Source organism: Myotis nattereri (genome assembly GCF_964212035.1).
Source record: "Myotis nattereri genome assembly, chromosome: X".
NCBI lineage: Eukaryota > Metazoa > Chordata > Mammalia > Chiroptera > Vespertilionidae > Myotis > Myotis nattereri.
The window spans coordinates 148,543,010-148,559,700 of NC_138078.1; the positions used below are offsets into that span (position 1 = coordinate 148,543,010).

Genomic DNA, 16,691 nt, shown 5'->3' on the forward strand with positions numbered 1-16,691 from the left:
CCGCCTCCCCGACCCTGGACGCTGCGGTCAATTATGGCGCGTGGCCAATCAGCGAGCCGCGAAACGCTTGGCTCCGCCTCCACAGGCCCACGTGAGCGGTAGGGAAGCGCAGGGGCGGCCTCTAGGTGTTGCCGTTGGCGCCGCTGCCACCACCACCACAGCCACTGCCGCCGCCGCCGCCGCCGCCACCGCCGCCGCTGTCACCGCCGTCACCGCCGCCTCGTAACCCGGGCCTGGGGGGCGGTGGGGCCGCGCATGGAGCCCCCGCCCCCCGGAGCTGCCAACACCGCCGCTGCCCTCCGCACAGGTGAGCCGGGGCCTGGAGGGTGGAGGGCTAGGTCCGTGACCGCACGTCTCCTTCCCGCCCCCGCGCGAGGGATGTGGCTTGGCCCGTGGCCTGCTGGTGTTGACTCCCCACCGCCACCACCACGGCTGGTGGACCTGGCTGTGGCATTGCCCCCTTCTTTCGCCCCTTGTAATGTAGCTGACCGTGGCCTACCCCCCATTCCTGTTTAGTAGTGGATCGGTCTGCGTGCTTACATTCTCCCCACCTCACTTTCCAGTGGATTCGTCCATGGTCTTGCGCCCACCCCCACCCCCCATCCACACTCATAGGGGACCAGTCTTTGGCATTGTCCAACTGGGACAGTCGGTCCTTCTGAGTGGATTTCTCCTTTCCTCAACTTTCAGGGGCCCCGTCTGTGACCCTGTTTGCTCCATCCCTCCGGTTCCCTGTAGTGAATCAATCCGTGGCGTTGTAACCCCTCCACTCCTCTTTAACATTAAATTAATCTGTGAATTTGTATTCCTGCCTCCTCCAGTCCCCCAGTACATCTGTCCCATGGCTCTGTCTCACACGTGCGCACACACCATTTTCCAGTGGATCAGTCTAAATGCTTGTATTCACAGCTCCCTACTTATCAGCTTATTCCCCTCTCCTCCCTCTTCTGTAGACTGACATTCCTTGGGTCCTTGGGCTTCTCCCTGTTAACAATGGGTCAGTTTAGTGCTTCATATCTCCCCGTAATCAGCAGCCCAGTCCATGGCCTTGTCCCTCTCCTTTTAATCAATCCCTGTGAGACGACCCCCCCCCCCACTATTGTGCAGCTGTGGTTCTGTTTTTCTACACCCCTTGCCCAGTAAATAAGATAAGCCTTTACACTGCCACCACCCCACCTTTGCAGTGGATCTGTTCATGAGCCTTCCGGCTATCCATGTGCTTGCAGTCACAGCCCAATGCTTTGCAGTCCCTCCTGCAGGAGGGTCAGCCTGTGCGCTTTTATTTTCCCTCGCCTTTCCTTGTGGTGCATCAGTCGTGGCCGTCCCTTAACCCCTCCCTCCTTCTTAATAGTGGATCAGCTTATCTGCTTGTTGAACCCAAGTCTTTTTTACTCGAGAACACCCCCCCCCCCCTGCACAGTGTTAACCATTAAGATGTTCTTCCTCACAGTAAATGAATATAGTAGCGATACTGCTAACAGGAGCTAACACAGCACCTACTAACATTTATGAGTACGAGGCAAAGTGTTTTATCTTAATGAGCTCATTTAATCCTCACCATAACCCTGCTAGGTAGGTGCTGAGGAAACTTTGGCAAGGGGAGGTTACTAGTAAATACCTTACTCAAAGGTGACCCAATAAGCACCAAGTTAGGGTGCCCCTCGGGACACAGGATAATTTTTGAGGCTCCTCTTTCTGCTCATCCCATCCCATGTGAGGCCCCACTCCTTAAAAACCAAATGATTTTTTATTGATTTCAGAGAGGAAGGGAGAGGGAGCGAGAGATAGAAATATCAATCATGAAAGAGAATAATTGATCAACTGCCTCCTGCACACTCCACACTGGGGATCGAGCCCACAATCCAGGCATGTGCCCTGACCAGGAATTGAACCATGACCTCCTGGTTCATAGGTCCCTATTCAACCAATGAGCCACGCCAGGAAGGCTCCATTGCCTAACTTATCTCAGCATCCTTCCATCCCCAATCCCAGAAGCTGTGTGACCTTAGTAATTTAACTATTGTCTCTCTGCACCTGTTTCCTCGTTTGTAAAATGGGGGAGGGGGTCAGAACTAGAATCCCCTCCAGTGTAAGTAAAGAATACCTGTGAGTTAATAACGAAGCAAATAGCCCTAGTTGGTTTGGCTCGGTGGATAGAGCGTCGGCCTGCAGACTGAAGGGTTCCGGGTTCCTTTCAATTATGGGCACATGTCCGGGTTGTGGGCTCGATCCCCAGTGGGGGTCCTATAGTAGGCAACCAATCAATGATTCTCATCATTGATGTTTCTGCCTCTCTCTCCCTCTCCCTTCCTCTCTCTCAAAAAAAAAAATACATACATATATATATATATACATATATATATATACACACACACACACACACACATACACACATACACGCAAGTAACTCCTCTGGCCTTACCTCCTACACTCCCAATTCTATTCCAGCCACACTGACCTCTTCACTTGTCCTCAAACTCACAGTGGTCCAGCCTCAGGGCCTTTACATTAGCCATTTTTCCTGCCCAGAACACTTTGTCCCCTGGTCATGGTTCTTTTTGGGACTCTGTTCAAATGTCACCTCATCCCTGACCATCTCAACCTGCACACCTAGCAGGGCTGAGGCCCCCTCTCTGCTTTATTTCTTCCTTTGCCCTTCATTACTGTGGCTCACACTGTATAGTTGACCAGTTTATTGTGTTGTCTCTCCCCTTTAGAAGTCCCATGAAGGCTTACAGTTTTTGTCTGCTTAGTCCTGCTGGGTCTCCAGCACCTAAAAAATATCCCTAGTATATAGCAGGTGCTTAATACAAATTTATTGCTTGAATGAATGGGAAAAATATAACTTCAGACAAGTCAGGGTGGGGAGCAGATGGGAATGAAGAGGGCATTTGAGAGCTAGTTAAGAGACTAGTTAGATGGGACTGTTCATTCATCAAACACTTTACTGAGCACCTAGTAAGTACCAGGCACTCTTCTAGGTGCTGGAGATGTGGGAGGGAAAAAATAGGCAGAAATTCCTGCTCTTGTGGAACATACGTTTGTTAAAAGTGGAGGAGACAGCCGAAACCGGTTTGGCTCAGTGGATAGAGCGTCGGCCTGCAGACTCAAGGGTCCCAGGTTCGATTCCGGTCAAGGGCATGTACCAGGGTTGCAGGCACATCCCCGGTGGGGGATGTGCAGGAGGCGGCTGGTCGATGTTTCTCTCTCATCGATGTTTCTGACTCTCTATCTCTCTCCCTTCCTCTCTGTAAAAAATCAATAAAATATATTTTTAAAAAAAAGTGGAGGAGACAGACTATATAAATAAAACAAGTAAAAGATAGTATTTTAGACAAGTGCTAAGGAAGAAAAATGAAGTAGGGAAGGTAGGAATAGAGTAGTAGGGTGGTTAAAATCTTAGGCATAGGGCAGGCCTCATTTAGAAGGTGCTCTTGAATTAAGGCCTGAAGGAGGTCAGAGAGGGAGGGAGCCATGTGTCTAGTGGAAGAATACACTGGACAGAGGCACAGCTGATGCAAAGGCCCTGAGCTGGGATTGCGCCTGGCATGTTCAAGGCACACAGGGGAGGCCAGTGTAGCTGGAGCAGAGTGGAGAGAGGGATTGGAGGCGAGATCTGAGATATAAGGGGAGCCAGGTGGTAAATAGGTCACAGTGATACATAAGGTTGGGGTGGAGGGGTTTGGAGAGGGAGAAGGATGACAGACTAGCAAATAGCTAACACCTCTTGAGTGTCTCCTATGTGCCAGAGATACTTTTCTAATTCCTTTACATATATTGACCTTTAATCCTCACAAACGCCTTTGAGAGTAGGTGTATTTTGAAGATAATGTACTCTGAGAATGAAATATCCCCATTTTACAGATGCAGAAACAGACTCAGAGAGGTTGAGTAACTTACTCAAAGTCACACAGCTAGAGCAGGGCCAAGGAGTATGAGGCTGAAGACCCAGAGAGAAGAACAGCTTTGCAAGGACAGACAGGTTATTCAGTGCATTGGATCACAAGAGGAAGAATTAATTCTGCCTGGAAGATAATGGAACTTCATGATTGTGTGATAAAGGGTTCATCGTAGGGCAGAGAGAAAGGTACGTAAATATCCTCAGAAATGGGAACTGGGTGAACTCACAGGGGGTGTCCTTGATGTAGTATGCCAAGTGTGTGCCCACCTCAGAGCTTTTGTACATGCTGTTCTCGCTGCCTATCCTTCCAGGTGATCAGGCCACAAACTTAGAATCATCCTTGGTTCCCATCTCATCCCTATCTTGCTTGTCAGCAAATCCCACTGCTGCCACCACCATCTCTCACTTAGACTATTGCAGTAGTCTCTTCAGCCATTAGTCAGTTCTCACAACAGCCAGAGTGATCCTATTAACAACATCCATGTCACAGCCCTCTCGTGTCTCTTGTCTCACACAGTGTCAAAGTCCTTACAGTCCGGAGAAAGGCTCCCTCAGTCTGGCCCCTGTTGCCCCTCGGTTCTCATCTCCTACTGGCCCCTAACGCCTTCCTGTCCAGCCATGCCAGACTCTTCTCTTTGTCCAGCCTCAGGCTGTTTCCTCTGCCTACAAAACTGCTCCCCAGATCATCAGACCTGACTCCTTGACCTCTTTTAGGTCTTTGCTCAAATGTCACCTCCTCAGTGATGATCTTTCCCTGACTAGCCTTTAATAAAGAACTCCTTCCCTGTTTCATTTTTCCCCCGTGGCTCTATCATCATCTGACATTCTTTACTTGTTTATCTTGTTTCTTGTCTGCCTTCCCCCACAGAAATGTCACTTTCACTAGCACCCCTGGCCTACAGTAGGCACTCAATAAGTGATTGCTGAATAAATGAGATGGAGAAAGGTAAACACATTCGAAGAAGACAGGTTACTGGAGCTCTTATTAGGGGTCAAGTGGGAAATGTAATAATAAACAAAATATAAAACCCTGTGTGCTATTGAGGCTTGAAGCTAACTGTCAGATTGCACCTACATTGGTAGATTCTGTTGCCCCTGAAAGAGAAACTGCTAAAATTGCCTGTCTTTGTCACCAGGAGTCACACTGAACTCTTAGTGCCTCTGAAGCAAGCAGGCCTTCGAATAAACTCAGAGAGAGCTCCTATGGCAGGACTCTCTAGTCTGGACACTCCATGGTGTTGTGGCTTGTATAATTGCCTAAAATTGTGTCTGCTGAATGAACTTTGAAACAGCTCAGACATAAGAGGATCATACTCGCCCTGCTGGTGTTGCTCAGTGGTTAAGCATCGACCAGTGAGTGAACCAAGATCATTTTCCAGTGAGGGCACATGCCCAGGTTGCAGGCCTGATGCCCAGTAGGGGGAGTGCAGGAGGCAGCTGATTGATGTTTCTCTTTCATAAATGTTTCTATCTCTCTATTCCTCTCCCTTAAAAAAAATCAATAAAAACAGTTTTTAAAAAGAGGATCAGCCCTGGCCGGTTTGGGTCAGTGGCTAGAGCATCAACCTGCAGACTGAAGGGTCCCAGGTTTGATTCCCAGTCAGGGGCACATGCCCTGGTTTCAGGCTCAATCCCCAGTAGGGGGCGTGCAGGAGGCAGCCAATCAATGATTCCCTCTCATCATTGATGTTTCTGTCCTTCTCCTTTTCCTCTCTGAAATCAATAAAAATAAAAAAGAGGATCATACTGTATATTTAATTATACATATTAAAGAATTAAGCTATAAATGATAGAGGGAGGTTCTTTGACACCGGATTTGGAAGGTCTTATTCCTAACCCAACAATCCCAGCCAGTGAACAGTTGATTGACGAAAGCTCACTCTGTAAGGAATGGGAAGCTCATGTTTATTTCCAATTCATGCTCAGCAAAGAGAGCAGTTATGGGGATACAGGGACGGTCCTGTTCTCTGCAGGACACACCGAAGGAGCAGTCAGTGTGAAGGGCGATTTAGCCTATTGGTTTGAGAGCTTAGACCACTTGAACCTGACTGCCTGGATCCAAATCCTGGCTCTGCCATCTAGAGCTGTGTGGCCTGTAGAAGTCATTTAGACATTTTGTGCCTCGGCTTCCTGCTCTATAAATTAGCAATCATCAGAGTACCTACATCCCAGAGTTGTGACGAGGGAGAAATGAGTCAGTCCTTAGAAAAATAACAGTACAGGTCTCTGTGCCCTTATCTGAAACCCTTGGGGCCAGATGTTTTCAGAATTGCGAATGTTTCAGATTTGAAAAGGGTGACAAGGTGCACATCCAAGATGTTACATAACATCCTTAGTGAGCTCAGTAATCAGCCGCATTCAGATTTCTGCAGCAAAACGTACGAACAGTCACACTAAGTAGGGATCAATAAAGACCGCAAAGGGCCTTGTTTTGTGTCAGATCAGGTTTTGCTGCCAAAATGGTTACAAAAGAAGCCTTCTGTTCTTAGAGCTTTTTGGAATAGTGAATAATAGATTATGGACAAATTAGAAATGAATATTCGTTTAGAGCTTATCATATGCCTGGCATATTATATTTATTCTGTAAATAACCCTGTGAACTAGGTGGTATTATTATTATCCCTATTTTGCAGGTGGGGAAAGTGAGGCACAGAGTTAAAGAACATGCCCAGGGATCGCACTGCTAACAAGTTGCAGAAGCAGGCAGGATTCCAGCCCTGGCAACCTGGTTGTAGAGCCTGGGTGATTGTCCAATAAGCCATGTTGCCTGATTGGAACAGTGCCTGGCATGTATTAAGCACTCAATAAATGGTAGTGTAGCTGTTACCACGAAGGAGAACATACAGGGACAGTAGCAGGTCTGAGGAGTGTGGGTAGAGGGACAGAGGAAAGCAGGCATTTGGTACCAGAAGGCTTCATAAAGGCAAGGCCCCTGGTGCCAGGACTTGAACGATGAGGAAGACTTCTAGGCAGAGGAACGGAGCCCCACATGGAGTGAACAGCCTTTGAGAGGAGCTGGCAGAAGGAACCTCCTGGAAAACTTTGATGTTTGATGTAGAAAATGCAAATGAAAATGTCCAGGCTAGGAATGTTAGACTAGCTTTGTATTTCCTGCTGTAACAAATAAATTTAGCTGCTTAAAACAACACAAATTTAATATATCACAGTTCTGTCAATCAGAAGCCCAGCACAGGTCTCACCAGACGAAAGCCAGGTGTCAGCAGCTCTGCATTCCTTTCTGGAGGCTCCAGGGGAGGGTGCGTTTCCTGCTCGCTCAGGTTGTTGGCAGAATTCAGTTCCCTGAGGTGGTAGGATTGAGGTCCCTGTTTCCTCACTGGCTGTCAGCCAAGGGCCATTCCCAGCTTTTAAGAGGCCACCACATTCCATCTTCAACTAGCAGTGGCAGGTTGAGTCCTCTCATGCTTTGAATCACTCCTGCCTCTTCTGTCATTGTCTCTCTCTGAGCTGCCTTTCTCCTGCTTCTACTTTTATTAAGAGTTCATGTGAGCCCTAACCGGTTTGGCTCAGTGGATAGAGCGTCAGCCTGCGGACTCAAGGGTCCCAGGTTCGATTCTGGTCAAGGGCATGTACCTTGGTTGCGGGCACATCCCCCTCCTGGTAGGGAGTGTGCAGGAGGCAGCTGATCGATGTTTCTCTCTCATCAATGTTTCTAACTCTCTATCCCTCTCCCTTCCTCTCGGTAAAAAATCAATAAAATGTATTTTTTAAAAAGAAAGCTTTCATGTGATTAGATTGAGCTTGCCCAAATAATCCAGAATAATCTCCCCATTTTAAAGTCTGTGACCTTAAATTCATCTGCAAAATTCCTGTTGACATGTAATATAATATACTTACAAGCTCCAGAGTTTAGGGTATGGACATCTTTGGGGTGGGGGGGCATTACTCTCTCTATCACAGCCTGCGCTCTGGCCCCCAAAGATTCACATTTATCCCACATGCAAAATTCATTCATGCTCTCCTAGTGCCTCCCAAAGTCTCATCCCATTACAGGGGTCATCCAAAGCCTGGCTGAGGAGCTTAGAATTGAGTTTGAGGGTATTTAGGGATTGATGGTGGGCTTTGGGGACAGAGGTGGAAGCAAGATTGCAAGAAAAGAGTCCTCCTCCTGCTGATCTCTGCCCCGCCCTGTGTCCACAGCCTCTCAGCTCTGAACCGTCTGCCCTCCAGGTACCCCTGGGATGGCGTGAGCACTCCCCCCGTGATGGACCCCTCTGTGACGCTGTGGCAGTTTCTGCTGCAGCTGTTGAGAGAACAAGGCAACGGCCACATTATCTCCTGGACCTCACGGGATGGCGGTGAGTTCAAGCTGGTGGATGCCGAGGAGGTGGCCCGGCTGTGGGGACTGCGCAAGAACAAGACCAACATGAATTATGACAAGCTCAGCCGGGCTTTGCGGTACTACTATGATAAGGTAAGGCCGCACAGGTTAGGGCAGGGAACCGCCATATTTATATCAGTGATTTCATTTTCTTAACTGCTATAGCTATAACTTGAAACCAACATTAAACTTTATCATTTCTTACCTTATCCTCTGGTACTCTCAGACCAATGTTGGGGGCTCCCCCAAACATTTTATCTTAGTTATTTTCTTGTCTTACTGCCTTGGCTAAAACCTTCAAAGTAATGCTGTTCCACTACACCCCACATAACGTTTCATTTTCTTACCTTATTCCTATAGCAGAACTTTTGCAAATAGTATTAATAACTTTTTCTCCTGTGCTTTGGAACCCCTGAACAAGTCCTAGATTCCTCCAGTTATTTGATAACCTGCTGTTGTTCCAGAATAAGAATTGCAGAAGATTATTCTTCCTAGAATCAAAACCTCCATGACAGTATCATACTAAGCTTTCCCCATCTCATCCTCTGAGACCCTTAACATTTTCATCAATTATCTCCTTTTCTTCTGTTATTCCTTTAGCTAAAACCTCCCAAACAACATATATAATGCCAGCCCCACACCCCATCCTCTTGTGTTTTCAGAGCAACACTGGTCTACCCCAGTGTCTATATAACTTATTTTATTTTATCATCTTATTCCTGTAGCAAAATTTTCCTCATCCTCTCACACCAGCACTGGATTTGCCCTTTCCCCCAATATTTATACCGGTTATTTAATTTTCTTTCTTTACCTGAAACTTCTAAAACAATATTAATGAGAAACACAAAGCCACCCTGACCAGCATTAAGATGTCCCCAGGGTACTGCAGTGCCACCGTGTCTCTTATCCCCCAGAGCAGCCCTGGACCTATGCCTCACACAGCTCATCATTTATTCCATTTTCATATTTTATTTCTTCAGCTCAAACCTCCAAAACAATATGAATAATGAGGCCACCTCACTGTGCTCTGAGATCCTCTAGATCTGTCCTGAAATATCCCAAACATGCTCTGGCACCCACCTAAGCCAGCCTTGAGATTCTCCCCAAATTTATGTCGACATTTTACTGTTCTTGTCTAGTTGCTATCAGTTACTTCATTTTCGAATTGCCTTAGCTTAAACCTCCACAAAAGTATTAAGAATGTGGCTCCTCACCCTGTCTTCCCTACTGATCTTGTCCTGTTCCACTTCTGTGTCAATAGCTTTAAATAATCCTCTATATTAGTAATTCATCACCACATTCTTCTACATTAGTGTAGTCTCTTCCAACATTTATATCAGTTACTTCCTTTTCCTGTCTTACTGCATTAGCTAGACGCCAAAACTGTGTCCTGGCAGCCACCCCCAAGGTGTGACCCTGTTAACCCAAGATACCCCTGGTTCCTAGAGCCAGGAGGAAAGTCTCCTTCTGCACCTGCTCCCCTATGTGGGCCCATCATGGAAAGGAGCCACTAGGTGTGAGGGGATGTCTGAGACGCGGGTAGGGGAATCAGACTGATGGAGATGAAGAGTGACAGAGGAGACTTGGAAGGGGTTGGAACGGGGAGATACAGAGAGGAGACAGGGAAAGGGGAGAAGGGCAGTAGACTAAAGGAAGACTTGTGGAGGGGAGAATAGGGAAGGGGGAGAAACGGGGGAAAGTACAGAAAGGGGAATCGGGATGGGGAAGAAGGAGAGGAAATAACTGGAGGAGAAGGGAAGAGCCCCCAAATTGAGAGGGGGGGGGGTGAGATGTGAAATAGGCTGGGAGGGGGACCATATGGAGAGACAGACACGGAGGCGGCATGGTGTATATGTAAAAAGACAGGAGACGGACAACAGGGGGCAAAGGCACTAGGAGACACACCCCCTTCACCCACCCACCCCAATCCACACTCTCCTTCCACCCTGGCCCGCCCTTCTAAGGCCCCCTATCCTGTCTCCTCCCTTCCCAGAACATCATCCGCAAAGTGAGCGGCCAGAAGTTCGTCTACAAGTTTGTGTCCTATCCCGAGGTCGCAGGGTGCTCCACTGAGGACTGTTCGCCCCAGCCTGAGGTGTCTGTCACCTCCACTGTGGCAAATGTGGCCCCCGCTGCTGCACATGCTGTCCCCGGGGACACTGCCTCTGGGAAGCCAGGCACACCCAAGGGTGCAGGAATGGCAGGCCCAGGTGCCTTGGCTCGAAGCAGCCGGAATGAGTACATGCGCTCAGGCCTCTATTCCACCTTCACCATCCAGTCCCTGCAGCCACAGCTACCGCTGCCCCTGCATCCGAGGTCCATCTCAGTGCTTTCCAACACCGCCCCAGCAGGAGCCGCAGCGCCCCCCTCGGGGAGCAGGAGCACCAGTCCAAGCCCATTGGAGGCCTGCCTAGAGGCTGAGGAAGCTGGCCTACCTCTGCAGGTAAGGGCTGGAATATGGAAATTCAGTAGGAGGGATGTGCAATTTCCTGATGAGGAGGGGTAAGAGAAGGGACATAAACGTTCTATAAAAGGAGCTTGTGGTTGGAGGAGGGACACAGAAGTCCCCTTGGAGAAAGGGGAGGTGCGCTAAGCTAGTACTGAAGGAGATTAAGTGTGCTAGAGTTAGTAGTACACCAACTTGTATTAGGTGTGCAGAACTTTCATAATTGCTTAATGCACTGGTTCTTTCACTTCAGCACTCCCACAGTCAACTGAAGGGCTTTTTAACCCACAGGTTGCTGGGGTGCACCCCCAGTGTTTCTGATTATATGGGTCTGGGGATGGGCCCAAGATTTTGCATTTTTATTTACTTTTATTGATTTCAGAGAGGAAGGAAGAAATAGAAATAACAATGATGAGAGAGAATCATTGATTGGCTGCCTCCTGCACGCCCCCCACCGGGGGTCGCTGCAAGTCAGCATGTGCCCTTGACTAGGAATCGAACCATAACATTCTGGTTCTTAGGTGGTTCTTAGGCTGAGGCTCAACCACTGAGCCATGCTGGCTGGGCTAGAATTTGCATTTTTAACTAGCTTCCAGACGCCGCTGGTCCTTAAAGAAAAAAATTGTTTAATATATTTTATTGATTTTTTTTACAAAGAGGAAGAGAGGGGGATAGAAAGTTAGAGACATCCATTAGAGAGAAACATCGATCAGCTGCCTCCTGCACACCCTCTACTGGGAATGTGCCCGCAACCAAGGTACATGCCCTTGGCCAGAATCGAACCTGGGACCCTTCAGTCCGCAGGCGGATGCTCTATCCACTGAGCCAAACCGGTTAGGGCTAAAGAAAAAATTTTGAGAACTACTGCTTTCATGACTTAGGGCAGTATCCCTGGGAGTCCAGCCCTGTGCCCAGATAGGAGAAGCTGCCCCAGAAGCCCTGCTTCCTTGGCGAAGTCTAGCCCTGTTGGAGGAACTGTCCCTTGTGCAGTTATGCCCCCAGTACCAAGTCCCACTCTCGAAGGGGAGTCATTGCTTCGCTACCCCAGCAATCCATACATGCTCCCTCCTCTCCCAGGTCATTCTGACCCCGCCTGAGGCCCTGAACCTTAAATCAGAAGAAGCGAATGTGGAGCCCTGCTTAGGTCGGCCACAGCCCCCAGAAGTGAAAGTGGAAGAGCCCGAGGAAGAGCCCCACACCGCAGCCAGTGGGGAGGCGGCGGGGTATGCACCGGAAGCCCCGAGGGCCGGGCGGGAAGTCCCTCCTGCAGAGGGCGCATCTGCCCGGCATCCTGCGGTTGTTATGGAGACTGCAGGGCCGGTAGGCGGCCTCGGGGCATCCACAGCTTCCTGCACGGAGAGCGCCCAGCCTCAGAAGGGCCGCAAGCCCCGGGACCTGGAGCTCCCACTCAGCCCTAGCCTGCTAGGTGGGCCAGGGCCCGAACGGACTCCAGGATCGGCCACTGGCTCCGGTCTGCAGGCACCCGGGCCAGCGCTGACGCCATCCCTGCTGCCTACGCACACATTGGTGAGTGCCTGCGCAGGGGTGGGTCTGGCTCCGGGGACGCACACATTGGTTAATACCTGCGGAGGGGCAGGGGCTGGCTCCCGGGACCGATGGGATTGGTGGAGAGGCAGTAGACCCCAAGGGCCCTCGGGGTTATCTATTGGAGTGAGCTGGGAGGGTGCAGCCTTCGAGGGCAACTGGTTGCAGGGACAGGGCTTGATTAAAGAAGGGCAAGAGTGAGACTCCAAGGCTGAGGGATCTTGGTCAGAATGAAGGGCAAGTGTGGGGAGTTTTGTGGGCGGATCAAAGGACCGAGGCCTTGGGTAGCAACCGTTTCTAAGAGGCATGAGGAACCTGAGTGGGGCTTTTTGGTCTGGGATTTGCTTAGCGGGCTTCCTGTGAGGTATAAGGGTGGGACAGAGGAATTGGAGGTTGAACCTGAGCTATTGGGATGATGACTTGTGAGGTTTGAAAGGGTCGTCCATGTAAAGTTGAAGAGATGTCACAGGCATGGCCTTAGTAGTTATGGTCTAGGCCTGTGCACTTTTCGTGCGTGATCTCGGAAGTCTGAGTAGGATTTCTGGTGGGACTGGAACCAAGTTACTTCCGTTGTCCCACTTGCCCTCTCTGCTCACTTGAGCTCCAACCACCCCTTCCCCACAGACCCCGGTGCTGCTGACGCCCAGCTCGCTGCCCCCCAGCATTCACTTCTGGAGCACCCTGAGTCCCATTGTACCCCGTAGCCCGGCCAAGCTCTCCTTCCAGGTAGGCTCCTCCCTCCATCTCAGAGTGGGTGAGAGAACCTAGCACGGCCCCCACCCATGACCTCTCCCTATTTCTGTTCCCAGTTTCCATCCAGTGGCAGCGCCCAGGTGCACATCCCCTCCATCAGCGTGGATGGCCTCTCAACCCCCGTGGTGCTCTCCCCAGGGCCCCAGAAGCCATGACTACCACCGCCACCACCGCCACCACCCCTTACTGGGGTGACTTATGCCCTGAACTTCTCTCCAGCCAGCCGTCTCAAGGAGAAACATAGCTCAGCTGACAGACTTGTGCTGAGGTCAGGGTGGGGTGGGGATTCTTAGGAAGAAGGATGTCTCGATGATTCTTCCACAGAAAACATAGTTTCTCTCTTCTTGGTCAGTCCCCCAGTGGCCGCCCTTACACGTCTCCTACCGCAGTGGTCGGGGGGGCGGTTTATTTATTTATTTTTTGAAGGCCACTGGGAGGAGCCTGGCCCAACTTTTTTGGGGGGGAGTGGTGAGGACATCTCCCCCAGCTCCACATTTTCCTCCCAAGATGAGACAATCAGGGTCTGGCTTGAGAAGGACCTTTCTTTATTTATTTCTCAGCCTGCCCTTGGGAAGCTGAGGGAGCCCTGTCTCCATTTTGGGGTGTGGGTAGAAGAGCTAGCTTGTTGCGGTTTCTTATTTCTAGCTATCCCCAAGGGTCCAGGAAGAATTTGTGCCATTAAATGGTTTGGGAGTCTTGACCAAGTCAGACTCACACCCTTGGGAGAGGGATCCCCACCCCCAGCCTTTTTCTCAGACAGCCTGTCCTTTGTCGGCCACCTTTTTGGCTGGGGGCAAATGCCCCTTTTCTTCTGTCCCTGAGAAGCCATTCCTGTGTCTGCCAAATTCCTGGGGTCCTGCCTCTTACCTCCCAATGGAGGGTTTTTTTGTGGGAGTGGTCCCCGTCTGGGGGACCCCTCCAGCCAGTACTCCAGGTCTTCCTGTCCCCCACCCTCTGCCATTTTGATAGTATAATCTATTTTTAAACTGGGCTTTTAGACGGGGAGAGGAGGCATCTCTTCCTATATCTGAGATGGGGTGGGTGGGAAGGAAGGGATTTTGGGGGGGAATCTTCCTGCCGCCCCCAAGTGTTTATTTTTGATACCACATGTGTATTTTCAGCTCCCTCCCTCCCAGCCCCCCAATTTCCTGCGGGCGGGTACAAAGGACCCTTTAAGTGTCCCTGGAGTTGGGAGGGAGGAATAGGAGGGCATAAAGCCTGTCCTGTCTGAATTCCAGGCTGGAGAGGGTGGGTTCAGAGGACTCCTGCGCTCACCGCCTGTCAGCACCGGCCCAGCCCAGGCCTGGGGCCCTGGGGGGTGGTGATTTGGGGGACGGTGCTACGCCTGTCTCCACTGTTTGTTTTACTTCCCCCCAAATGGCTTTTTTTTCTAAGAGTACCAGAGAATGGGGAATTGTTCCTGTAAATATATATTTTTAAAGGTGATGCTGGAGGCTGCTTGCTTTTTTTCCCTCTGGGGACTGAGTGTGACAAGCATTATATGTATAAAAGGCAGTGATGGTGTGAGATTGATTGTGAGAGAGAAAGTATGATACTGTGTGTCAGAAACAGTAGTAGAGACTGCAGATCGGTAACCAGGTGTGAAAAAACAAAAACAAAAACTACAAAGCTGCGATTGTATATGTGGGTGAGAGAGACTGGAAGTTATAACCACAAACTTGACATTGTGTCTGTATGAGAATTGTGTCTCTGTGTCAGGAAGTCACCATAAAAATGAGTGAGTGATTAAGGTACTGTATAAGACACTGGTGGTGTGTGTGAAGTAATGTTTATGAGAAGGTAGTGGGGACTGCAGACCAGACCAGTCACTGTATGACAAGACGATGGTTAGCAAGACAAATTGAGTGATCAAAACAAGGGGTGAGTGCCCTAGCTGGTTTGGCTCAGTGGATAAAGCGTCATCCTGCGGACTGAAGGGTCCCAGGTTTGATTCCGGTCAAGAGCACATGCCCGGTTGCAGGCTTGATCCCCAGTAGGGGGCGTGCAGGAGGCAGACAATCAATGATTCTCATCCTTGATGATTCTCTCTTTCTCTTCCTCTCCCTTCCTCTCTGAAATTAATAAAAATATATACAAAATTAAAAAAACAAAGTGTGAGAGCCTGTGGGTATAAAAGTGTGGTAGAGCTTGCCAGGGACTGTGTGCAGGTGAAAAACTTTCATTGTATGTCAGCAGGTGGCTCAGTGTCGGAAGATGGATTGTGTGTGAAGCTGTTCATGCAAGGCTGTCATATCACCTAAAATCATGGGAGCGTATGTGTGAGAAGTTGATTGTATGAGAAAATGGCTGGGAGCCTAAGTGTATGTCTGAGACAAAATACGAGAATGCGTGAATACGAGAATCCTGTTCATGTGAGACTAGCAAAGACTGAAGAACTGGAAGAAAATCTGTGACTGGGAGAGTATGAGAGGCTGTGATCATGTGTGTGTGCGCGTGCGCGCGCGTGTGTGTGCGTGTGTGGATGCGCATGAACGTAAAACTCGTTGAAAATTAATTGACAGTTAACTACTCCAGTCTAGCCCACAGGTTCAGGGACTGAGAGAAAATGATGAGACTAAGTGTGTCTGAAATGGTATAAGAGGCCACATAACTGTAAGAGATGATAAGTAACAAGTCAGAAAGAAAATTGAGTGAGCAGTCATGTGAGAGTATGTGGGTCTGTGGAACACATTTCATAGAAGAGTGTAAGTCACAGGCTATATTTTTGTGAAAAACTGAGAATATGGGACACTGAGAGACCATGTGATTGGTATGTACAAGAAACCAGCAAAGCCCTGACCAGTTTTCTCAGTGGTTAGAGTGTTGGCCCACAGACCAAAGGGTCACGGGTTCATTCCCAGTCAAGGGCACACACCTCAGTTGCAGGTTCCCCAGCCCTGGCAGGTGTGTGTGCAGGAGGCACCAATCAATGCACCTCTCACATCAATGTTCCTCTCCCTGCTTCTTCCCCTCTTCCACTCTCTAGAAAATCAATGGGGAAAAAATATCTTCAGGTGAGGATTTAAAACAAAGATTTTAAAAAAGAAACCAGCAAAGCTATAATTATATGTGAATGTATATGATAAGCTGACTGATGAAAATGATGGTGTAAATGGCTGAGACAGGCCATGAGAGACTGTGTGTCTAAGGCTTATTGAGAGCCTAGTACCAATTGTGAATTAGTGAGCACAGATGTCAGAAACTGACCGAGGGAAAGTGATGCCGACACTGAATGAGTGACTGAGGCAGTGTCTGAGAAGCCGATTGCATGGGCATGTGTAAAACTTTGCAAGAGACTTTCTTAAAGGCTGTTAATCAAACACTGGTATGTTGGAAGCTGCTTGAGAAGAAATGTGAGACAAGGCGGCAGACAATGTCTGAGGTACTGTGTGATTATGTATGTGTGTGAGACTCTGAGCTATAATCAGAGACTGTGGGGTCGTGAGTGTGAAGAGGTAGGAGAGGGTGGTTTTGTGTATGTGAAGAAACTTCATGAGAAGCCAGTGGCGGCCTTTGTGGTTGAAACATCTTATCAATAGGTCTGACTCTGTTGCATGTGGGAAACTGACCGGTGTGAGTAAATATTGGTCATATTGGCCAAATGAGACAGGCTATAAGGCATGATCGTGGCCCTGGCCGGTTGCTCAGTGGTTAGAGCGTCAGCCCATGCACTGAAAGGTCCCAGGTTCAATTCCTGGTCAGGGCAC

At 49.3% G+C, this 16,691-nt stretch overlaps 1 protein-coding gene across 1 annotated transcript; it reads left to right on the forward strand.

Annotated features, from left to right (window-relative positions):
* Positions 1-97: 97 nt before the first annotated feature.
* On the forward strand, positions 98-14,430 carry ELK1 (ETS transcription factor ELK1). The gene is made up of 6 exons (XM_081081923.1): positions 98-307; positions 8,090-8,333; positions 10,234-10,683; positions 11,764-12,213; positions 12,856-12,957; positions 13,041-14,430. The coding sequence occupies exons 2-6, from the start codon at positions 8,124-8,126 to the stop codon at positions 13,137-13,139; spliced, it is 1,311 nt and encodes a 436-aa protein (XP_080938049.1). The 5' UTR covers positions 98-307; positions 8,090-8,123; the 3' UTR covers positions 13,140-14,430.
* The last annotated feature ends 2,261 nt before the right edge of the window (positions 14,431-16,691 follow it).